The 25,404-nt window shown below is 35.7% G+C and overlaps 2 protein-coding genes across 4 annotated transcripts; both read right to left on the reverse strand.

Moving 5' to 3' along the window:
- Nucleotides 1–504: 504 nt before the first annotated feature.
- Nucleotides 505–24,735, reverse strand: LOC141389721 (glutathione S-transferase 4-like). 3 transcript variants are annotated; one of them, XM_073961643.1, is made up of 2 exons: nucleotides 24,497–24,735; nucleotides 505–1,203 (listed from the first exon to the last, which is right to left on the reverse strand). In XM_073961643.1, exon 2 carries the CDS (start codon nucleotides 1,199–1,201, stop codon nucleotides 569–571), a length of 633 nt encoding a protein of 210 aa, XP_073817744.1. In that variant the 5' UTR covers nucleotides 1,202–1,203; nucleotides 24,497–24,735; the 3' UTR covers nucleotides 505–568. The 3 variants fall into 3 exon arrangements, with proteins under 3 accessions (XP_073817744.1, XP_073817742.1, XP_073817743.1); XM_073961641.1 differs by lacking the exon at nucleotides 24,497–24,735 and adding an exon at nucleotides 1,644–1,733; XM_073961642.1 differs by lacking the exon at nucleotides 24,497–24,735 and adding an exon at nucleotides 1,420–1,568.
- LOC141389719 (glutathione S-transferase 2) lies at nucleotides 8,662–9,746 on the reverse strand. Its single transcript, XM_073961640.1, has 2 exons — nucleotides 9,599–9,746; nucleotides 8,662–9,366 (listed from the first exon to the last, which is right to left on the reverse strand). The coding sequence occupies exon 2, from the start codon at nucleotides 9,362–9,364 to the stop codon at nucleotides 8,732–8,734; it is 633 nt and encodes a 210-aa protein (XP_073817741.1). The 5' UTR covers nucleotides 9,365–9,366; nucleotides 9,599–9,746; the 3' UTR covers nucleotides 8,662–8,731.
- Nucleotides 24,736–25,404: the final 669 nt, after the last annotated feature.

Genomic DNA, 25,404 nt, shown 5'->3' on the forward strand with positions numbered 1-25,404 from the left:
AAGGGTGCTTTTCTAGACCCTTTCTCAAAGAAAGGGTGCTTTTCTAGACCCTTTCTCTTAGCTCCTTTATCACATCGAAATGGTACAAAAATTTCCTCAAGAAATTTGTCGCTGTAGATCGACGTTTTGATATAGCCCCCATAGAACGTACTGATTTTTTGTATTTCTTGAGTTCTTTGTCACATTTTCGGACCGAAATGTGGATAGAAAAATTTTATTCGGAAAATTGTTAATACAGGGAAATTTTTTGGTTGGGGCACATTGTCGGATGAGCTTAGTACTTTCATAAACTAAAGGAAACTTATTATAACATATTGCTTCAATGCAGCTCGTGATAGGGGTTGGAACTTCACGCATTTTTTTCTTGTTGCTTGTTTTCATGTAAATTGGAAGTAGGTCCAAGCAATCTCTAAGAAAGTAAGCATGGCGGAATCAGTGAGAGCAGTTCTTCTCGTGGGCTGCCATATAAGTTGGGCCGAGTATAAGTCGCGGAAAAACTATAAATTGTTATATTTTGTTTCAAAATACTTTTATTGGTACTACACAGATACTACAAAAATTCTGAAATTTAAGGTTTAAAAACTTTCTTTCTTTCCAAACAACCAGCCCAATTTTCCTCAGCCCCTGGTGCTGTTTCATTCATCATGGCATACCATCTTGCAACATGTTCGTATTTTTTGACATCAATATCATACACATCAATGTTACTAACCGAAGCCAATAGAGCCAAATCAGCCAATGTAAGGTTATCACCAGCAGCATATTTACTCTCCGATAAGAATGTATTCAACAACTCTAAAGCTGTATGGATTTTCTTTAATAATTCTGGATCAGCTGGTTTCTTTTCTTTAAATTGTGGATAAACATAATCGGCATAACTTTTGTAAAGAGTTCCCATATCAAAATACAGACGTTGATTGATCAATGCACGTTTCTTTGGACAGCTTGGATATAAGGGATCATCCTGTTTGCCATATTTCTCCACCAAATAAATCATAATGGCACGCGACTCCCAAATGGCAAAACCATTATCAACCAATGTGGGTATGGTGTGTTGAGGATTGATTTTTAAAAATTCTGGCTTCAAATTATCACCGGCGAATACACTTGTCAATATTTTGTTCAACTCAATACCCAGGGCTTTGGCTGTCATCAACACCGCACGGCAAGGGGCAGAAATTGGATAATAATAAAAATCCATGGCTGAAAAAAGAAAACATTTCAATTTGTGTTAAATATTTTGCTTTTTATATTTTTAATATAAACACTTGCTGTGTTCCAGAACTTGCAAGACTCTATTTTCTTTTGGCAAATTTTAAAATGTTTGCCCCTTATAAATTCGTCAAAAAAATCCAAAAATAGTAGATTCTTACAGGTTCTGGAATAGAGCTACTATGAGCAACATATATCTTGAATCACAATTTATTAAAAATATATGATAACTTAGTTAATTTGCTAGCACATGCTGAAAACTTATAGGCAATATAATTAACAAAAGATAGCTAATTTTGTTCAAAAATGAAAACTTAATCAATGTTATTCTGTTTAAATCGATTTTCAGTAACCGACTATTAACAGTGTCTGATAACTAATTACGTGAAGTAAAAAAGTTGATAACAAAAGCCCACTACCATTCGTCTTACTTTTTATTTTAATGTGTGTTGCGGCAAATTTCCGTCAGCTCTTGAAGATAATTCATTCGCAACTGATTGTATGTTGCGTTGAAAACATTGTTGGAGAGAACTATTGGTAAATGAGTACATACATAATATGTACATACATATATATTAATTGTGAGTATTAATGCGATACTATTAAAAGAGACTTGAGAGACACTCTCCCAAAATGTTATGGGTAATTTCATACGTACAGACATATGTTTGATGGTGCCATCCAAATATGTACTGGATACAGCTCCTATACACTTGTCATCCAGTGCTCGTTAAAACCTCTGTACATTCAACATTTGAATTTCAAATGATCAACAATTGACACTTTAATGTTTTTGTAACAGCATGGAAACCTACGTAGAAATATAGGTTTAATGCTGGGTTGGGAGCCGCTGGCCGAAACACTGGTGGTATCGGGACAATCCGGAACGATAATAATAACCTCTACCGTAGAATTGTGCACTCTAATATTTACGACCTCCGCAAAAGACTTAAAACCCATGATCTCAGAATGTTCAAGTTTAATTTTCCTACTTCTGGAAAGTAACTGGAGACCCAGAACATATATTTATTAAAATTACCTCTACGCACAATGCATCAAAATTTAGGGTTTTCAACATTGAACTAATTTTAAATGAAAGTTGCATACACCTGCGAAGTTTTTGTTGATTTCGAAACTACAGTATTCATAGATAAGAAAAATCAAAAAACAAAAAAAAAAATCGCCGGAGCGATTTTCAAATAAATCGCTTTCAAAGTTCACAATCAAAAAACAAAAAAAAAAAATCGCCGGAGGGATTTTCAAATAAATCGCTGTCAATGTTCACATTTTTAGGGCTTTTTTAGGTTTTCACGATTTTGCGTGGAAACTGAAAGCCCTATCGAAATGGGATTAGAGAAAATGTTGTAGCAGCGAAAATTCTCTACCAGATTGACCTTAATGGTATTTTCGTAAGTTATGCCATTTTTGAGATATAGAAGTTCAAATTGGGACAATGTACTGACTGTCATTCAGGGTGCATCTTAACTAACTTTGAATGAAAACCGCTTACACATGGGAAGTTTTTGCAATGTTCATAGATGAGAAAAACAACCAAGAACAAGAAAATATCGCTGGAGGGATTTTTAAATAAATCGCGGTCAAAGTTCACATTTTTAGGCTTATTTTATGTTTTTAGGATTTTGCTTGGAAGCGGCAAGTCGTATCGAAATGTGACTAAAGAAAATGTTGTAGCAGTGAAAAACATCTACAACATTTTCTTTTGTCCCGATTCCAAGCAATCTTGTAGAGAATTTTCACTGCTACAACATCTTCTTTGATCCCATTTTGATGGGGCTTGCGGTTTCCAAGCAAAATCGTGAAAACCTAAAAAGCCTAAAAAATACTCTCGAACGGATCATACGATTCGGTCCAAAATTTGGCTTTCGCAATATTTTGTCCAAATTTAGTTTAAGTTCGAAAATGGGCTATATCGGTCCACTCCTTCCGGTACCTCCCCCACAAAAGTTCGAAAATGTTCGGAAAATTTGTACGCATGATAACTCTTGAAAGAAATAACCGATTTGATCAATACTTTATACATCGTAAAATTTCTACTAAACTTAGATGAGGTTCCAAAATGGACTCAATCGGTCCACTCCTTCGGGTACCTCCCACACAAAATTTCGGATAAGTTCACGATAACTCTTGAAGGGAGTGACCGATCTGTCCGTAGGTGAGAGTTTCACTTCACATTGGCTGAGGGTATATATCTGTCGGCAAAGCCGACTGACACTTTTTACTTGTTTTTGTTTTTTCTCATCTATGCCCATTGTAGTTTCAGAATCAGCAAAAACTTCCCAGGTGTGTTTAAAGTGAATATATTTACAAGTAAGAACGGCGTTAAATTCTGCCGGGCCGAACTTTTTATACACTCCACCACGAATTGTATTGAAGTAAATAGTTTCCTTTCGTTTATGAAGTACTAAGCAGATTATCTTAACTGATGATGGGTAGAAAACCCATTGAGATTAACGAATGACAAGTTACATCCACTTAAGAAGGAGAATCTGGCAAAATCCTCTAAAAGAGCTTGCATGAGTCGTCATCGTTGTTCTTTTTAAAACATGGACCAATATTTACAATTTTCCGAATAGAGCTTTTGTATCCTCTGACAACATGCAATACCAAATTACATAATTTGAATACCATCGAAATATATACAAGTAAAAAAAGTATCATTCGGCTTCGCCGACAGAGCCTGTGTGAATTGCAGGTGGGGAACGGTAGTGTCCACCTTCGAACTTAAACTAATTTTTCATAAAATACTACGATGCCCAAATTTTGGACCGAATCCAAAACCGAAACGAGTTAACCGGGTTTGTAATACAAAACCTAAACCGGTTTTCGCCAAAAACTTAATTTTCGGTTAACCGAAGAAACAGGTTATTTGTGACGGTTTTAAAAAATAGTGATATTTTAAATATTTCATTAAAATTGTATTCTTGAAAGTAAACTAAATTTAACTAAAACAACTAAAAAAAGTATCAGTCGGCTTTCCCGACAGAGATATACCCTCAGCCTATGTGAATTGAAACTTTAATCTACGTACAGATCGAATGTATTTAGGGTCTTTTTAGAACATTTTGACTCTTTTGGACATTTTAACATGCCGACAAAAATGTGGATTAGGATTAAAATTTAAAAGTGATGCGGATGAGGTATTTAAAGGAATGGACTATGTCCATTATGGAAGTGGATCTTATTTTGATATATATTGGGGTCTTGGACTTGTCCATGGAAAACATAATATGGCTGTAAACAGGACCACAACGAACAGTATCGGTATACATTTCCAAAGGATCTTCGAACAGACTCTAAACTGCACTTAGACACAAATGTTGAACTTTTGTGGGGGAGGTACCTACCCCCTTCAAGATATATCGTGCATACCATTTCAGTGACATTTTTAAATATTGGGGGCAAGTACCGGAAGTTGTTGCCCTTCTTCGAACTGAAATTAACTTTGGACAAAATATTAATATAATTGTTCCACAAACATCCCAGGCGGGACAGGGGAGACTTCTCTCATATCAATGAGTGCACCCCGATTCATATTAGCTCAATGATATGGGACCTACTGTTTAACGCCGAGTCCGAACGGCGTCTCTAAGACACCACTTGTAGAGAAGTTGTACAAGGCTGAAATACTCAGAAAATGTCGCCAACATTACTGAGGGGTATTTTGCCACCGTTGAAAAGTGTTTGATGTTGACTGGCAGGGAAATCGAACCCACGACCATAAGCGTGAAAGGCGGGTGTGCATGCCATTGCACCACGGTGGGACAAAATATTATGAAAGCAAAATTTTGTACCGAATCGGTTGATCCGTTCGAGAGTTATCGTGCGCTACAGCCAGACGGACGGACATAGCTAAATCGACTCCAAATTGTCTGTAACGGATTTCGTCCAAACATACACACTTGGGGTCTAAAACCATTATTTCGATGAGGCACATTTTGCCCGTATGAAAGTGTAGTAGTAGTATTTTTATTTATGAATTTTTTCAAATATGTTACATTTTACAATGGAAGCAATATATGTAAGTTATAAATAAAAATAAAGTATCGTATGATATGAATACGGACGCACAATCAAATTCAAATATTAGTTGATTTCTATACTGCATACAAACTCTAATAAAATTTGCTAGCTGATTCCAGTTTATCATATAACCATTTAATATACCAATTAATTCCTCTTCATTAAGCATAGCCTTGTTGAAGAACATTATTCTGAATTCTTTTAAAGTAGGACATCGGCATAAAAAATGTTGTAAATTTTTAACTTCAACCATGTTGCACAATGAACAAAGGGGATTTCTGTTAGGTCCAAACTTTTTAGAATTTAATTTGAGCATGTCGCTTCTGGCTTTGAATATCCACATTTTCTCCTGGTGTGTTATTGATGACCTTAGATAGACTTGACCCACACTTGGATCCAAATTCGCGTAAAAACGGCTTGTTTGATGAGCTCTATTTCTGACATTATTCCATTTTTCTGCATTGAGGTATTGCAGCAGAGAATCTCGTTTTTCTATAATTTGGGTTTTTGTATTTCTCGCATGTAAAGGTTCAATTGAGTTTTCTGAAATCATATTATTTAAATCTTTTGCCCAATATATCTGATGTTGAACAACCTTCTTTGCTAGTAGATGTGGCAGTCGATTGTCTCCATAGTCAAATAATGCTCGAATCACATAATCCAAATGACTTTTCAAGGCGAAAATATGGTTGTAATCAGTGAAAGTCTCAAGTTTTAATATGTATGACGGTGTACAATTAGGTAGTCTTAATATTTTTCTCCAAAAATAAAACTCTAATTTATCAACCTCATCGAAATTAGTGTATCCCCATATTTGGTTTCCATATTGTTGAATAGACCTACATACGACCAGGAAAAGTTTCTACTTTGATGTGAGAGATACGTTTGGTGTATATAAGAACGAATCCCATGTACAGCTTATGCTGTTTTTGGCTGCGTTGTTTCGAGTTTGAATATGTTTCTTGAATGCCAGCTTTGGTGTTAGTAACATTCCAAGGTACGTAAATTCTGACGTTATACTTATTGGTTGATTCTTATATTGCCATTGTTCACTTCGTGATAACTTTCCTCCTTTTCTGAACACCATTATCTTAGACTTATCCAAATTTACACTCATGTTCCATGTATCGCAATACTTTTCTAAGTTATTAATCATTTGTTGTAACACGTGTACCTCATTTGCCAATATGACTATGTCATCGGCGTATAGCAAAATCCGTATATTTAGGTTATCCAACTGAATTTCGCCTTCAATAAACTCATGAAGATCGTTCAGATACAAAGCAAAAAGCAATGGGGACATCAGGCAACCATGTTTTACTCCCGCAGATGTAGAGAACTCCTCTGACAGTTTATTTCCAGTCCACACACTGAAACTTGTATCTTTGTATACACTTTCTACAAACTTGACCATTTTCGTCGATATACCTATGGAGCATAGTTTATAGATCATAGATCTCCTGGAGACATTGTCGAACGCAGCTCTAAAGTCAACAAAAAAGGCGTACGTTTTTTTGTTTTTCAACCAACTTAGTTGGACAATTCAGCATAAATTAAATATATTATCGAATGTAGAGTATTTTTTTCTGAAACCAGATTGATACTCATTTAACTTTTTATGTTTCCCTACCCATGTGGACAATCTTTCTGTCATTATATCCATCGTCATTTTTGGTAAGGTATTCATAAATGATATTCCCCGATAATTTTGGGCCTGTGTGGCATCTCCTTTTTTGAATATTGGGTAAATAATGCTAGTTTTAAACGAGGAATCTACTTCTCCAAGGTTGTACATTCTGTTGCAAGACTTAACGATTTCCTGTAGTTGTAGTAGTTGTTCCGGTGCATCTTTATAGAACTCGTATGGTATACGGTCTTCGCCAGGGCCTTTCTTAAGTTTTGCCTTATTAAGAGCTCAATTAAGTTCCCTTAGATCAATAGGCTTGTCAATGTCGTTGTCAACCAGGAAGTTTGCCGCATATTGGATATCAGGAGAGTTCTGCGGTGGGTTGAATAGTTTTTCAAAATAGCTTTTAAGTTCTTCTGTTGAAACAGGAGCTCTAGTCCCGCGAGATTCATTTCGTATTTCATTTGCCACCTTCCACCAATATTTGCAATTATTAACATTACCTAATTTTCTTTCTAGTGTTAAATTATATTGTTGTTTTGCGTTTCTGCACATATTTTTATATTGAGCATTGCTGTCGACATATTTTCGCCTGATCTCATTTGTGGGATATCTTCTGAAGTTGTTTAGCAACATGAATGTGTTTTTTCTAGCATTGTAGCAGCGTAAATCAAACCATTTTTCCTTTTTTCGAATTTAAAAGACCCCCTGAAGCAGAATTTACTAGCATCCTTAATCATATTTGTGGAAAGTTTAAACATTCTTCATACCAACGGGATTCCACAAGTTCTGCCATTTTTGTTTGATATTGTGTTGTCTTATTTACTTGCCATTTTAGACCAGCTTTTATTTTCGATTCTAAACTCGCAAATGTTAGTTAAAAGATTCTCATTCATTCTCATTCATTCATATATCGTACACTGATGTTCCCATGAGCTCACGAATGTAAATTCTCCACAGTCATCACCTTTCGTCATTCCATTGGTTATTACTAATCCATGATCGTAACAAAATTCTATGAAGCTTCTGCCCCTGGATTTTATTTGTAAGTCTTTAGACGTCCTTTCCACCATGCCTGCAGAAAACTCTGCTCTAATAACGTCTTCAAAATCAATCTGCATGGTTCCAATTTTTATGTTTAGGTCGCCTATTACTATTGGATTCTCTATATAACTTTCTTTTAGAAAAGTGTCTAAATTCTCAAAATCATCTATCCACGTTGCAGATCTCATGTAAATCGGTATAAGGCTGAAAACTTTATTCTCCATTTTGATGCTGATATAATGTATTCCACATTTGTTTTCGTGTTTGTATTGTAATCCCGAGTCATTTAAAGATTTTTTAACGCCAACAAGAATTCCACCTATTCCTCTACCAAAACGACTATTTCTGCTTGCAGGTTGCCAGGATATGTTAAAATCAGGAAAGTATTTTATGAAAATGTATATACCCTCGTTAGCATAAATGGTTCGTATTGTTCTGCTATGTTCACAAGACGATAATTACAGTGAAAATCCATTAGAAGAAACGATAAATTACAATAATACAAAATAAAAGCATTAATAAATAAAAAGCAACAAAATTTGTCTCTGGTTTGGTTGGCGGTGTGTGGTGGTAGTTAGTCAATAAAAACAAAAACAACAACTCGCCAAAATTGTTTTTTTCAATCTATCGGAAAAAATAGTATTTTTTTTTTTTGCTTTATGAAAGGCGTTCATGAAATGCAGAAATTTGAACCTTGGCAAGACTTTATGAACACTATTCAATAAATACAGTAATTATTTTTTCTGTGTACAACATTTATTTGAAATTTCCACACATTACAAACAAGTTTTACATTGAATCGACTGATTATTTTTTAAAATATTTCTTCAACTCTAAGCAACCAGCCCAATTTTCATCAGCACCAGGAGCACTTTCCTTTAGCATGTTATACCATCTCGAAAGATGCGTATATTTACTGAGGTCAACTTCAACAACATCAAATGTGCTGACCGACGCCAAAAGTGCCAAGTCGGCCAATGTAAGAGAATTGCCAGCGGCATAATGGGATTTCGCTAAAAAGCTATTCAAATACTCCAATGACTGCTGGAATTTTTTAAACAATTCTGGATCAGCTGGTTTATTTTCTTTAAATTGAGGATAAGCATAGTCCGAATAACTTTTGTACAGAGTTCCCATATCGAAATAGAGACGTTGATTGATCAATGCACGCTTCTTAGGACAGCTGGGATATAAGGGATCATCGTGTTTGCCATATTTCTCCACCAAATAAATCATAATGGCACGAGATTCCCATAATGCAAATCCATTATCCACTAGTGTTGGTATGGTGTGTTGAGGATTAATTTTTAGAAATTCTGGTTTCAGATGTTCTCCCTCGAATAAATGAAGTAATTTTTTGTTTAACTTAACGCCCAAAGCTTTGGCTGTCATTAGCACCGAACGACAAGGTGGGGAAAGAGGTAAATAATAGAAATCCATTACTGTAAAATAAAAATATATAAGTTTACAAATTATTTGTTACGAGGTAAATTGTTATTTGCTATAAATATTTGTTAATAAGTAATAAATAATTGTATGACATCATAGATATTTGATCGTATACTTCCGATTTAATGTACAAACGTATTTACATATATTAGCCGAAAACTAAACCTAACATTTATTGAATGATCCACTATGGCTATTCCATGCATATAATATTGTCGTGCTTACCTTATTTATTTTGTATTTTACGGGCAAATTGTCGTCAGCTCTGGAAGATATTTGATTCACAACTAAATGAATTTTGAATTGAATAACTCAATGTATACAGTGCAAATTCCAGATATCTGTATACTAAAAAAAGTTGAGTTAAAAACTAGTAAGGGAGGGACAATTAGAGATGTATACTGCATTATGAAGACGTCATAACGCTCTCCCAATTAAGTGCAAATAAACAATATTATACAGTATATTTTAACAACAATTATATTATAGAAAACAACAACAAAATATATTCTGGAATACTTTGACATAAATCAGGTAGTAATTAGTGTATATAAACAAAATATAATCTAAAGATTGCTTGAAAGTAGAAATAAAGACATTGAGCTGTCTGTGTCTACTTGATTGATATTAAAGGTGGACCAAAATATGTAGAGGTTCGGTATCTATAATTACCGTCTTGCACTTACAAGATCTGCTGTTCGAATTCCAAGCCAGGCACGGTGGTGAAATACCCCTCATTAATATTGGCGACATTTCCGGAGCAGAAAACTTCTCTACAAGTGGTGTGGTAAGACACGACGTTCGGACTTGGCGAAAAACAGAAGGTCCCTAATTGATATATACACGCAAAAAAAAATCGGCCTCTCTAACATATGTCCCAAACATATTTTGCAGCAAACATATATATGTTTGCAACAGTTCCAAACATAATATATGTTTGGGTCTGCAAACATATATATGTTTGGGTGGAAACAAATATATGTTTGGGTGGAAACAAATATATGTTTGGGTGCAAAGATATTTATGTTTGGGTGCAAAGATATATATGTTTGGGTACAAACATAGATATGTTTGGGTACAAACATAGATATGTTTGGGTGGAAACAATTTTATGTTTGGATGAAAACATTTTATATGTTTGGGTGCAAAAAAATACAAACCCAAAAGGTACAAAAAAACAAACACATGCACCAGTGGGCGCTTACTGAGAGCAAGGGAGCGTAAAATTCAATGTAAAACACTTTAAAATGTGTGCTCACTTGCTCTCAGTAAGAGCTCGCTGGCTATCTCTATAGTATACACACAAATGTTGTGGTTTTTTATTAAAAGGCAAAAGAACAACAAACACATAGGTACATACAAAATTCCAAAGAAATACATAACACACTTTAATAAAAGAAAAACTGATTGAAATAATTTGTAGTCACACTTTTAAAAAGGAAAAATATATAGAAACGTAGTTGAACGCTTCTCCTTAGTTGTGAAATAAAACAAATTGTCCTCTTAGTTGAAATCATCAGCGGGGAATCGGCATCTAGAATCAAATGATTATGTAATGTAATAAATAAATATGGATATGCCATATTTCAAATATACATAAGTATGAATGTAATTACCAATATTAAATGCGATTTCTTCCTTGTCCAATAAAATAATTCCATTCAACTTTCCGATTCAATTATAAAATGTATTGGGCATTTAATTTACTAAAAACACAATTTTTTAAGAAAACACAAAACACTGATTTATACACTCACTTTACCGTCTTGACTCTACAAAGGCAACTAAAACACTGAAGAAAGAAAAAAAATATAATTCATATCATTTCTTCTTTTCTTCTTCGCTGGTTAACAACAACAAAACAAGAAACACACGAGTTTGACGCATACATGCCACCAAAGCCCCCTTCTTCGCTTCTACGTCTTCTATTATACAATACAATATAAAGCAGCAGCACACAGCCGCGAGAGCACTGTTATTACTCTCGTTGACAAACATCCTCTCTCCACCCATGAAAAAAATTTTCTAACATAAAAAGTATGTTTTACCCAAACATATCAAATTGAGATATGTTACAAAATGTTGCAAACATATATTTGTTTGAACCCAAACATATTATGTTTCGATGCAAACATATATTTGTTTGCAACCGGTCCCAAACATATATTTGTTTGGATCCAAACATATTTCTAACATAAATTTTTCTGCGTGTATACAACTATACAGAGCTAGGGTTTAACATTAGAATCAATGTCATAAAAGTCCCCATCGATCCCATGTGTGCCAAAAAGTTATTCCATGTCCGCACACAGAAAAATATATGTTAAAAACTGCAGCAAACATATAATATGTTTGGGTGCAAACATAAATATGTTTGGATGCAAACATAAATATGTTTGGATGCAAACAGAAATATGTTTGCAACCAGTCCCAAACAAATATTTGTTTGGATACAAACATATGTTATGTTATGGACTGTTGCAAACATATTTATGTTTGCATCCAAACATATTTATGTTTGCATCCAAACATATTTATGTTTGCATCCAAACATATTTTATGTTTGCACCCAAACATATTATATGTTTGCTGCAGTTTTTAACATATATTTTTCTGTGTGCTTTCGTCCGTCCGTCTGTTTAAATCAAGATACAGCTCGCTAGAGCTTTGTAATTTGGTATAGAAGTTTCTATAACTCCTAGGATGTTTGGTATTGCAAATGGGTATATCGGCCCACGTATTGATATAGCCCCCATATAACGGTACCACCCGATTTTCGGTATTTTGAAGGTTTTAGCTTCATTATCAAACCGAAATGGCTGAAATTTGGAACTTAGTCATCGTTGGGGGTATAAAACTTTCCCTCAGAATTTTGTCGGTATTTTGATGTCTGAAATGGTTAAAATTTGTATTTAGTCTTCGTTGGGGATATAAAACTTCCCCCCAGAAATTTCTCGGTACGGGCCATCGCCTTAATATAACCCCCATAGAACGGTACCTTCCGATTTTCGGCATTTTAAAGGTTATGGCCACAATAATCAATTTAAATGCTGAAATTTGGTACTTAATCTTCGTTGGGGATATTCAACTTTCCTCTCTAAATTTGTCGTAATAGGTTCACGTTTTCATATAGCCCCCATAGAACGGTACCACCCGATTTTCGGTATTTTGAAGTTTATAGCCACAACAACCCATATGGCTCAAATTGTAGTCTACGTCGGATGTTAAACCTTTTCCTACTGAAATTCGTCGGTATAGGTCCACTTTCAATATAGCCCTATAGAACGGTACTTCCCGACTTTCGTAATTATTAAGGTTGTAACGTCAATATCCCACCGAAATGACTGAAGTTTATTATAAAGTCTTTCATTGGATTATAAAACGTTCCAGAAAAGAATTATCAGTATAGGCCCGCGTGTTCCTATATCCTCCGGAAATATCCGGAAATTTGGTTGTTAGTCTTCTTTGAGTCTAAAAACTTATCGCCAGAAATTTGTCGGATAGATCAATGTTTATATATAGCGCCCATAGAATTTGGACATTTTAAGGGATAGCCAACTTTTTATACCCTCAGCCTTTGAGCTAAAGAGGGTATTTACACTTTGATACGGCCAAAAATGTGCCTCATCGAAATAATGGTTTTAGACCCAAAGTATGTTTGTACGATATCCGTTTCAGACAATTTTGAGTCGATCTAGCAATGTCCGTCCGGCTGTCCGTCTGTCTGTCTGGCTGGTGCGCACGATAACTCTCGAACGGATCAATCGATTCGGTTTAAATTTTGGAAATCAAAATATTTTGTCCAGATTTGATTTAAGTTCGAAGAGGGGCCATATCGGTCCACTCCTTCAGGTACCTCCCCCACAAAAGTTCAAAAATGTTCGGAAAAATTGTCCGCACGATAACTCTTGACGGGAGTAACCGAATTAGTCCATACTTTGCACATCGTGACCATTCTACCAGACATAGATGAGGTTCCAATATGGACCCTATTGGTTCACTCTTTCGGGTACCTCCCACACAAAATGTTGCTTAAGTGCAGTTTAAGGCCTGCTCTCGAATCGCTTTGATTTTTGTTGCAGCCACTTGTATTCACTACCCCCATTACAACGATATAATTTTTTTCAGGAGCAAGTCCATATATCCTCAGAAATCAGCACGAAAACTGCAAACAACCCATGTGTCGTAGTTGGAGTGCACGATAACTCTCGAACGGATCAACATATTTGGTTAACATTTTGGGTCTTTCAATATTTTGTCCAAACTTAGTTTAAATTCGAAGATAGACCATATCGGTCCGCTCCTTCCGGTACCTCCCCCACAAATGTTCAAAATGTTTCGCCAAGATTGTGGGCATGATAACTCTAGGAGGGAATAACAGAATTGAGCCAAACTTTGCTAATGGTAATATTACTTTCAGGCATAGATCGAGTTCTAATATGGACTATATCGGTCCACTAATTTGAGTACCTCCCACACAAAATTTGGAAGAAGTATAGTTTAACAACTCCTCTCTGATCTTATTAATTTGTGACGCAGCAGGTTGCACTTGCGGCCCCTGTTACGACGTTGTAATTTTTTTTCGTGGGAAAGTCCATACTTCCTGAGATAATGACCCAAAAAGGTCCAGAAAATCCTACCGGCACCACCTAAACTGCCTAATGTGTAAAATAACCCTTTAAGAGAGAAATCAATTTAGCTCAAACTTTGTAAATTGAAAAGTAAAATTGTAATATATTTAAATTCAGAAAATTAAGTACAACCTATTAAATTATATAGTCTGTAAGGAAAATATCCATAGACTAATAAAGAAACAAAATATTTCCTACAGATTTGTATTAGGTCGGAATATGTACTACATCGGATCACTCCTATGGGTACACCCTACCCAAAGTTTGGAAAAAAAGCACTCGTCTTGGATCATTCTGAATTTTGTTGCAACATGTAGTTTTTTGCGGCCCTTCCATCCTGGAAAATTTTCCCAACAGCTAAAAACCTATAGATGTATTGTGTTAACATTTTTTCTTCGGGTACGTGGCTGAGGGTATATCTCTGTCGGCTCAGCTGACTGATACATTCTTACTTGTTGAAATAAGATTGCGGTCCAATGCGCGGAATAGTCAAAATATATAACCCCGTTTTTAAATCTGGCCTTTCAGGTTAAATAACTGGCGAACCGGATTCGCCGCCCATGAAAATTATACATTTCCGTAATCAGCGCACCAGACCTACCTGCGGACAAAAATTCAAAAAGAGCGGAGAGTTTTCGGTGGAGCCGTTCCCGTTGGGCTTTGGATTACAGATGTGGCTGAAATGGGTCAATTTTGCATAAAATGACTGTAACATGGAATAACTCTACTAAATGCTCTCCGATTTTGTTGCGTATTTTCTAAAATGTAGGTTTAAATGCGCTCTTCAAGAGAACATATGGCAAAAATCAAAAATCATTTGCAATACCATTTGAAAAAAAATTAAAAATTTTTTTGCGAGCACATCTACAATTTTTGGCACAGAGGTTAAGAAAGATAATTCTGGTTTCAAATCTGTTCGTGTTCGCAATAATTCAAAATACGATGCGCGCAAAAGTTACAGCGGTTTTTATTCTCATATAAAGAAAAATATTTAAAAATATCTTATTTGTGCATAAATCGTTAACAGCATTCCATATCTATTCATAGATGTTTAAATAGTCATTAAATTTATTATTATCGGAAGGGAGCAAAAAAACTTGTTGGCTTCAACCCATTTTTACTTATTTTTCTACATTTATGCCAACACAGCTTCCACGTAAATTAATTTTAATGGTCGACCTTATGCGATTCAAAAAAATGCGAAAACTTAAAAAATCCCTTAAAATTTGACCTTTGAACTCGAATAATTTTTTTTGCGCACATGGGATCGATGGGGATTTTCAAGACATTACTTCTAATGGCAAACCATAGCTCTCTACCACAATTCAGCTTTGTGGGAATTTTTGCTATTTCAATGTCTATTTTGACTGGACTATTTTTTTCTGTATCAGAAATAAATAAACTTTTGCTTACTAATGACTAAAATAACGCTTATTCATTATCTTTTCGTTTTTTAATCATATAAATCCAAACCAAATCATACATATTTTTCCCCCCGTTTTCATGTATTTGAATCACAAAAAAAAAATTGAAAAAATGCAACAGAATTTGGTCTAAAAAATGTCACCAAATTATATTTGTGTAGGGTATGATATAGTCGGCCCGCCCGGTTTTAATACTAAAGGTATCTGCTTTTGAATCGAATATATTTCTTTTGAGAAATCGTTGACCATTTCATTTATAATTCAAAAATTAAAGAAAATTAGTGAAAACCAAAATGATAAGTCAATTGATTTTCAAGTTTTTTTTATAGTAGCTACTCCGTTTACATTAAATTTTAAGAGGGAATGAAAAGGGTATTTTTACTGATGTGTGTTTTCCGTTGCACTGTGGTCGAACTTTTACGTCGGCCAAAAATACGTCCTGTTAGTTTAGCAACACAAATAAAAAGCAAAAAATCAACATATGTCCAACTTTAGGTATAGACCCCATAGACCGATACCTCCTGATTTCTGGCATTTTGGGGTCTTGACCACATCTTTCAATGAAATTGGCTAACATTTGGGTATCGGTATTCTCTAGTGGAGAACGGTTCGTCGACTTTTGCAACGCACGAAGAATGGTTATTGGTGGTACCATCTTCGAACACAAAGACTGCCAAAAGACTACATGGACCTCGCTTGATCGGTATAATACTGCCAATAAAATATATCATTTCACCATTAGCCGACGTTTCCAGAAATACTTATTGGATGTGAGAAATAAGCGCGGTGCCGATATTAGTCAGTCAAGGGAACACTTTCTGGTAGTAGTTAAATTGCGCCTACGAACCGCTGCAATACAAAAAGATGACCAGCTGAAAAGTCTACAGAAGCTTGCAGTGTACCGAATGAACATTTTTTCCTTTATTATTCCACTTGGGAACATAGGGCTTCTACAAGTTTGTTCCAAATTATTCTATCGTTACATAATATTTTGATATCATCTAAAGTTGTGTTTTCTTTCTTCAGCTCATTGAGTATGGTTCTGCGCCATGTAATTTTTGGGTGGCCAGGGCGTCTGCTTCCTTGTGGGTTCCATTCCAAAGCCATCCTGGAAATGCTATTGTGTGGTTTACGCAACGTATGCCCTATCCATTTCCATTTACTCCGTGCAATATGCCGGGCGATTGGTTCTTCATTTGCCATCTGGTATAGTGCAGGGTTTGAGATTTTGTTGGGCCAAATTTTTTTGCTTATTATCCGGAGGCATTTGTTGACGAATACCTGGAGTTTTTGTGTTATGGCGTTTGTTACGGGCCAAGTTTCGCTTCCGTAAAGCAATGTGGATTTCACACATGTATTAAACAAACGCAGTTTTGTTTTATACGATATTTGGTTTGATCGCCAAGTTTTGCTGAGTCTTCCGAATGCGGATCTAGCTTTCTAAAGTCTATTGTCAACATCCTCTTCTACACCATTTTCTGATGACATAGCAACCCCGAGGTAGCAGAAATTGTCTACATATTTTAAGGTTTTGTATTTGATATTAAGTGCGTTATCGTTGGTGGTGTTTATTCGCATTGCCTCTGTTTTATCAATGTTTATTTCCAGTCCAGCTTTGTTTGCAAGCACAGTCAGGTCGTCCAGTTTACTTTGCATATCGCTGAATTTATGGGACAAGATACATATATCGTCCGCAAAGTCCAGGTCTTCAAGGCGATTGTTGAAACCCCATAGAATGCCACGTTTCTTTTAATCGGTTACAAACAAAAGGAAAATCGAAAAGCATGGATATCAGAAGATACGTGGACACTTATACAGGAAAGAAATGAATGGAAAAAGCGCAAACTTGACAGTGATGAAGCGCTACAAAGATACAAAACTGTAACCGAATAAACATTAACTCGGTAAAAAACAATTTTATTGGCAAACTGCGGGAACTAACATCGAGATCAAATGTTCAACGTGAATCGACGGCTACAGAAAAATGCAATAAAACCAGAGACATATTTATGAGATGCGCAAAAGATACTCTGGGTCCTTTGACTAAAGGCAGACAAATATGGATGACGGACGAAACATGAAACATCAATCAATATCGATTGGAGCTAAAGGAGAAAATCCAATCGGGAGAAAACATGAGTCCCGCAACATTAGCCCAGTACAAGTTGGAATATCGATCCCTCCATAAAGTAGTGCAGCGCTCAGTCAGAAGTGACAAACACCAAAATGCAACAAACATTGGTGATTCCCGTATTGTATTTAGGGTCACCAAAGAATTGGTAAATCGCAATATACCTCTTTAACACACATAAAATATGAGGCAGGAAATCTTCTTAACACCGACGAAGAGCAACTTAATCGCTGGAGGCGACTCCTTTTAAGCCTTTTGAATGTGGAAATTAATTCTGAACAACCTCATATTGATTTTGATCCCGCCATGTAAATTCAAGGATACGAGCAACAACACCAAGCTTAAGTGAAGTCTCCGCTGCCATCAAGTAACTACCTAATGGTAAAGCAGCCGGTATTGATGGTATACCCGCCGAATTATACAAAGCCGATATAAATCTTAGCGCTGAAATCCTTCTCCCTTTAATATCTGAAGTCTGGGAGCAAGAGATTGGACATGTTTTACTTCGTGATGACAATAATATAGCAAAACAAGCTTTACGCTGGAATCCGTTCAGCCTAGAAGGGAGAAGGGTTGGAAGACAAAAGAAAACCTGGAGACCTTCCTCAGAAGCCGAAATGAGATCTATTGGATTGGCCTGGGATCAACTTAGACATATAGCTCTAAACCGAGTGAGATGGAAAGCAGCTATTTTTAGCGCCCTATGCTCCAGTGGGAGTTAAAGGAAGAAAATAGAAAAAAAAATATTCTCTAGTGTTAGAAAATCTTCTTGCAAAAAAGTTTTGAATTGGGTCCACGTTATGATAGGGTCCACATAAAATGGTACTTTCCGATTTTCGGAATTTTGAAGGTTTTATATAAATTATTAATTCGAAATGGCCTAAATGCCACTTAATCATTCATGGAGGTAGGCTACCTTCAAAAAGTTTTCGATTAATGTTGGTTCACTCTTTGGTATTTTCAGGGTTCTAGCCGTAAAAATCAATCAAAATGGCTGCAATTTTGAAATTTTACATTGAAGACCACATTTTGACGTATCCTTCATATAACTGAACCACACAATGTCTCTACTATAAAACTGAAATCTATCACCTGCACATTTGAAAAAATGTCAAAAAAAACATCCTGAAAGGTATCCTTAGTATTTTGGGAACAAGTTCCAAAGTTGCAAAAAGATGCAGCTGATATTTTGAAAATAGAATCTTCAGACTACTACTGAGCCTAACTTAAACTTTACATGAAATTTAAGTATACTGAAGAAATGACATTACAAAAGTCCTTAAGTCAACACACGTATTCAATAATGAATCCAACAATTTTTTTTATACCCTACACCACTATGTGGGGAGGGTATTTATTATAAGTTGGTTTTGCCCAAAAACTTTGTAACGCATCGAAATAATGGTCGTAGACCCATACCTATATATACCAAAATGATTGTCGCGACAAGCTGAGTCGATCTGGCTATGTGTGTCCGATCGTCCGTCTGTCCATCTAAACCTTGTAATCACGCTGCTGGTCGCAATTTTCATCGGATCGTCATTTTGAGCGTTGGTGAGGGTTCCGGACCGGAAGAAGCCTAGCGATTTTGGTGATGGTCAGATAATATTTAGGGGTCGGAATGAGCAAAAAACTTATTTGGAGAAAAGGTCAACGTATTTTCCCAAAGCAAATATCTCAGCTTCCATAATGGGTATGCCAAAAGCAAAACTAATGCTAACGAAAGTAGAAAATATCACCTTTACAACGATGAAAAGTAGGTTGTCATAGGTGGTCAAACAACAGAGATATCGCAATAGTCGGCAATGCATCCCTTTTTCCCATTTTTTGTGCAATCACACTACAGGTCGGAATTTTGATCGGATCACGAAATTTTGAGGGTTTGAGGGGGTCCCACAGATAAAGAAGCCTATTGATGGTTGGCGTACATCCCACCTTTCCTTCTTTTTATTTAAGTTGTACACGGTGTGCCTTAACAAAATTTAAATGGAAGGATCTTACTTACTTAGATGGCTTTTGTATTAAACAGATAGATTTCCAAACGCACCGATCTTTTACTTTACTTCTCCAATTTTGGATGCCATGTTCTGTGATATCTTCTTCAACTTGGTCCTTCCATTGGAGTTTTGGCCTTCCCTTGGGGCGTATACCGTCGAGTGGCTCGTATTCAAATGCCTTTTTGGCGGGGGCATCTTTATCCATCCTGCTGACATGGTCAAGCCAACGCAATCGTTGTAGTTTGATACGTTTTACTATATCGATGTCGGTCGGCTGGTATAGCTCGTGGTTCATACGACGTCGGTATTCACCGTCAACGCATATTGGTCCATAAATCTTTCGAAAAATTTGTCTCTCAAACACACCAAGTTCTCCCTCATCTGCTTTCGTAAGTACCCATGCTTCAGATCCATACATAAGTACGGGTAGTATCAGTGTCTGGTAGAGCGTACGTTTTGTTTGACGAGAGGTGGTTTTACTTTTAAACTGTTTAGTTAGACCAAAGTAGCATCTGTTGGCCAATATTATTCTTCTTTTGATTTCAAAACTGATGTTGTTCGTTTTATTTATGGCGGTGCCGAGGTAAATAAAGTCATTTACTACCTCAAACATGTAGTTCTGAACATCAACAGTTGGTCCGAGTCTACTGGACGTCTTGCGTGTTGATACCATAAACTTTGTCTTATCGCCGTTGACTGCCAGACCCACTTTGGCAGACTCTTTTTCAATTTTCGCAAAGGTGGATGTTACGGATCGAGTTGATCGACCTATTATATCAATATCGTATGCGTAGGCCAGTAACATTATATCCTTATTGTATATAGTGCTATTTTTATCTCTTACACCTGGGAAATTTCTGCGGATTCTGAAACTGCAATGTTCATAGATGAGAAAAATCAAAAAACTAAAAAAATCGCCGGAGGGGTTTTTAAATAAATCGCGGTCAAAATGCACACTTTTAGGGGTTTTTTAGATTTTCACGATTTTGCTTGGAAATCGCAAATCCTACCGAAATATGACTTAAAAAAATATTGTAGCTATGAAAATTCTCTACGTAATTGACCTTAATTCTCGTAGGTTTTACCGTTTTTGAGATATAAAAGTTCAAATTGGGACAATGCACTGACTGTATCGTCTCCTTATAAAACAATATCATGCACGTGCGCCATAACTAACTTTAAATGATTTTTGCGGATTCTGATTGTTTGTAGATGACAAAAATCCAAAAACAGGGGTTTCTTGGGTTTTCACGATTTTGGGGCTAAAGAAAATAGGCCATTATGATTTGTTCGTAGGTTTTACCATTTTTGAGATATTGAAGTTTAAGTCACAGTTTTAGGTTTCTTTGTTAGGTTTTCACGAATGTGCTCGGGAACGGCAAGTCTTATCGAAATGGGATCAGAGAAAATCTTATAGCTGTGAACCATATAGGTTGTACCAATTTTGGGATATATAAGTTTAAGTTGGGAAATTGTAGTCATGGCATTGTTTTGTAAGGAGGCGATACAGTAAAAACGGTAAAACCTACGAAAAAATCATGAAGGACAATCTTGTACAGAATTTTCACTGCTACAACATTTTCTTTAGTCCCATTTCCATAGGACTTAGTCCAAAATCGTTAAAACTTAAAAATCCCCTAAGAGTGTGAACTTTGACCGCGATTTCTTTAAACAGCCCTCCGGCGATTTTTTTAGTTTTTTGATTTTTCTCATCTATGAACATTGCAGTTTCCGAATACGCAAAAATTTCCCAGGTGTAAACTCCTTCCATATTTGCTTATATTAGTAGTATTAAAATACATATTTTACAGAGGGCATTTTTGGCTGTTAACTTTAAATTTCTCCAATTTTGGATGCCATGTTCTGTGATATCTTCTTCAACTTGGTCCTTCCATTGGAGTTTTGGCCTTCCCTTGGGGCGTATACCGTCGAGTGGCTCGTATTCAAATGCCTTTTTGGCGGGGGCATCTTAGGAACAATATGTAACAAGACATCGAGTTAAAAAAAACGTGATTGCCTTTTTAGAAGTACTGTCTAACCTTTTCCTGTTGAATTTAAAAATGATAATGGTCGACAACAAGATGTGATACAAAAATGTGTAATTTTCAACAGCTTTGTTATACCCCCAGCCTTTAGGCTAAAGAGAGTATTTACACTTTGGTACGACCAAAAATGTGCCTCATAGAAATAATGGTTTTAGACCCCAAGTATGTTTGCACGATATCCGTTTCAGACAATTTTGAGTAGATCTAGCAATGTCCGTCCGTCTGTCTGTCTGTGGGTCTGTCTGGCTGGTGCGCACGATAACTCTCGAACGGATCAATCGATTCGGTTCAAATTTTGGGTATCGAAATATTTTGTCCAGATTCGATTTAAGTTCCAAGATGGGCCATATAGGTCCACTCCTTCAGGTACCCCCCTCACAAATGTTCAAAAATTGTCGCAAAACTTGTGCGCACGATAACTCTTGTAGGGAATAACCGAATTGGTCCATACTTTGCACATCGTGTAATTTCTACCAGACTTAGATGAGGTTCCAATATGGACTCAATCGGTAAACTCCTTCGAGTACCTCCCACACAAAATTTCGGAAAAGTTCAGTTTAGGACCTGCTCTCGAATCGCCTTGGTTTTTGTTGTACCATCTTTTATTCACTGTCCCCTATACGAAGGTACAAGTTTCCTCAGGGGCAAGTCCATACTTCCTGAAAATATAGCCTGAAAGTTGAAACACAAACCCTATGACACCATGTTTATGGGTGGAAGCGCAAGATAATTCTCGAACGGAAATGCCGATTCCGGCCTAAATTTGGCCTTCGTAATATTGTTTCCAAACTTAGTTTAAGTTCGTAGATAAGCCATATAGGTCCACTCCTTCAGGTACCTACCCCACAAAAGTTCAAAAATGTTCGGAAAAATTGTGCGCACGATAACTCTTGATGGGAGTGACCGATTTGGTTCATGCTTTACACATTCTCATTATATCTACCAGGTATAGATCAGGTTCGAATATGGACTATATTTGTCCACTCCATCCCGTACATCCCACACGCAATTTTGGATAAGTTCACTTTAAGACCTGCTATTGAATCACTTTGATTTTTGTTGAAGCAACTTACATTTGCTGCCTCAATTACGATGGTAAAAGTTGTTTCAGGGGCAAGTCCATACTTCTTGAGAAAACAACCCGAAGGGTGTAAAAACCGCCTATGGCACACCCATGGTCTCTGTCGGTTCATTCCTTTAAGTACCTTTTCCGCAACATTTTTGAAATTTAATCCTAATCAACATTTTTGTCGGTTCATACGACCAAAATTTTGAAACCCCCTAAATACATAAGTTTTTTGTGAAAAAAAAGTGTTTCAATTTGCACAGGCTGAGGGTATATCTCTGTCGGCAAAGCCGACTGATACTTTTTTACTTGCTGTTTTAAGATTTTACTAGAGTTGTGTAGTTCCGGAACGAACTAGTTCCAAGGAACTATTCCGAATGAGGAACTATTGGAACTATATCCAGCTCTTTCTTTTATATAGTTCCTTTAGTTTACATAGTTCCTTTTGTTCACCTCATTCCTTTAATGTATCACCTCACCTACGTCGATCTTTTTTCGTTGCGTTAGTTTTTCTTATTTCACATTGGCAAATAAACATAAATGACATACACCTAACATCGCTGCAATTCATTTATTATTATTATGTCAATTCCAACAAACAATGAAAACAAAAGGTACGATATATTTCGCTCACAGAACTATTTTTAAACGAAAGACACAGAAAGAACGGTGAAAGAGAAAGATTCATGGAACTATATCGCTCTCGGAACTATTTGGAACGAAGGAAACTGAAAGAACGATGAAAGAGAAAGATTCATTGAACTATATCGCTCTCGGAACTATTTGGAACTATGGAACTATATTAAGGAACTAGTTCCTTTTGGGAAAAAGAACTAGGAAGATCGATCCGCTCCGGGAACTAGATTGCCCAACTCTAGATTTTACACAAAGTGTGTTTAAAACTTTACACATTTTGAGTTGCGATTTTAGGCCCAATTTATTGTAATGTTACGCACTTTTTGTATGTAAATGTATGCAAAAGTATCCAAATGTATACATATGTAATTTCTGAATGTGCTTAATAAAACTAAATTTTGAATACGGAGACAAAATGTTTTCATTATATAAAACAAGTAAGAAAGTATCAGTCAGCTGTGCTGTCGGAGATATACCCTCAGCTACTGACCAAAAAAAAAAAAACAAAAAAAAAAAAAAAAACAAACCAAACGCAATAATTATGCCGTTGAGAAATGACAATTTGACAACTATGTCGATAATGTCAGTGTTTGAAATAGGTGTTGTAACAGATATGATACAAAGTACCACTGAAACCACATGAAATAAGCATTTTAGAGTTTCAAAAATTTCTGAAGAATTGCTGAGGATTATTATTTGGACAATTTTTGCAAAAGGTTTCTGGGTTGAACTCCCAACAGTTTAACTGATACCGACCAGAATTCCAGAAATTATGTAAAAAAAATCTATATTTTATCGATTTTGATGTCCTAGATGGAATTTTTGTTATGTGGTCTGTTCAACAGATAGGTTCTACTAGTTTAGAGCTACAATATTGCTAAATACATCTGGATCTGACAGGACAAAACCCAACTAGGGTTTGTGTAGTCTCAAATTGAGACTCTCAATATGTACTTTCAAAAACTACATACTAGAATTTTCTGAGTTGCATAGTGTTATACCCATTTTTTGTGCGAAAATGAATTTGCTAGTGTTTGTGTTTATTTTTAAGCACATTCTGTTGCAATTGCAGTATTTTTTGGGTTTTGTGTTTAATTCAAGTATATTCAGTTACAATAATTTTTTTTGGCAAAATTTTGTGTTTGACATTACACATTTCCATAAATTGCACTATATGTTTTATTATTACGCACCTTCTAAAAAATCACAGTTATTTTCATTGCAATTTTCAACAAATAATTTAACGTATAGATCATTAATTTAATTAGTTTGTTACATTTTTGTTCATAAAACTATTTTCCTCCTGGCAAATACAACTTTTTTCTTCTTTCTTTATATTCCTTTACAACAATTTGGATATGCAAGGAATGATTTTCACTATTGGCCCAATTTTTTTTGTGTTCAGCATTCCACGCTTTTTATCTTCACCTTAAAATCAGTAATGGAGGGTGAAATACTTTTGAAACTACATGTGGAAGTGAAAATGTGTCCAGATTTAAGTGAATGGCATAGAAATACTGGCATTGTGTGGGCTGTAATTGAAACTAGTTTGTAGTTTGTAGGTTTTGTTTTTCTATCAAACTCAAAGAAATATGTTAGTCAGTAATTACTTGCAGTAATAGTAAATTTAAGGCTTCTAAAACTTTGGTGCGAGAAATGTATTAAGGAGTAACCCTAGATATTTGGGTACATATCTCAGGGGGTATTGGCTTCCCTAGCAAAGAAGTATAATTTTGTAGACAAGATCACAACAACTACCCGCTATTAAATATTCAACACTATCTGAGAAATGGCCTTAAATCGAATCGAACGACATGGTTCATCTTGCAACTGGATCTAATTATGGGAGTCATTCCTTTCAATAGTTATCGTGCCAACCTTCTATTTAAGTTCGTCACTGCACAGAAAAAAAATTGTAGTCATTTGATAAAAAAATTCAAATATTCAATAAAAAATTATCGATTTTCCGTCGATAAATGAAATTGTCATATTGACAAAATTCGATAAAATTATTTGATCACAAAGTAAAAATACAGCTTAATAAAATAAAATTGTAATATTGATTAAAATATTTATCGATTTTTTTATTTTGAACTGATAA

The sequence above is a fragment of the Musca autumnalis genome, unplaced genomic scaffold (genome assembly GCF_047663935.1).
Source record: "Musca autumnalis isolate F117 unplaced genomic scaffold, ASM4766393v1 scaffold_1, whole genome shotgun sequence".
Taxonomy (NCBI): domain Eukaryota; kingdom Metazoa; phylum Arthropoda; class Insecta; order Diptera; family Muscidae; genus Musca; species Musca autumnalis.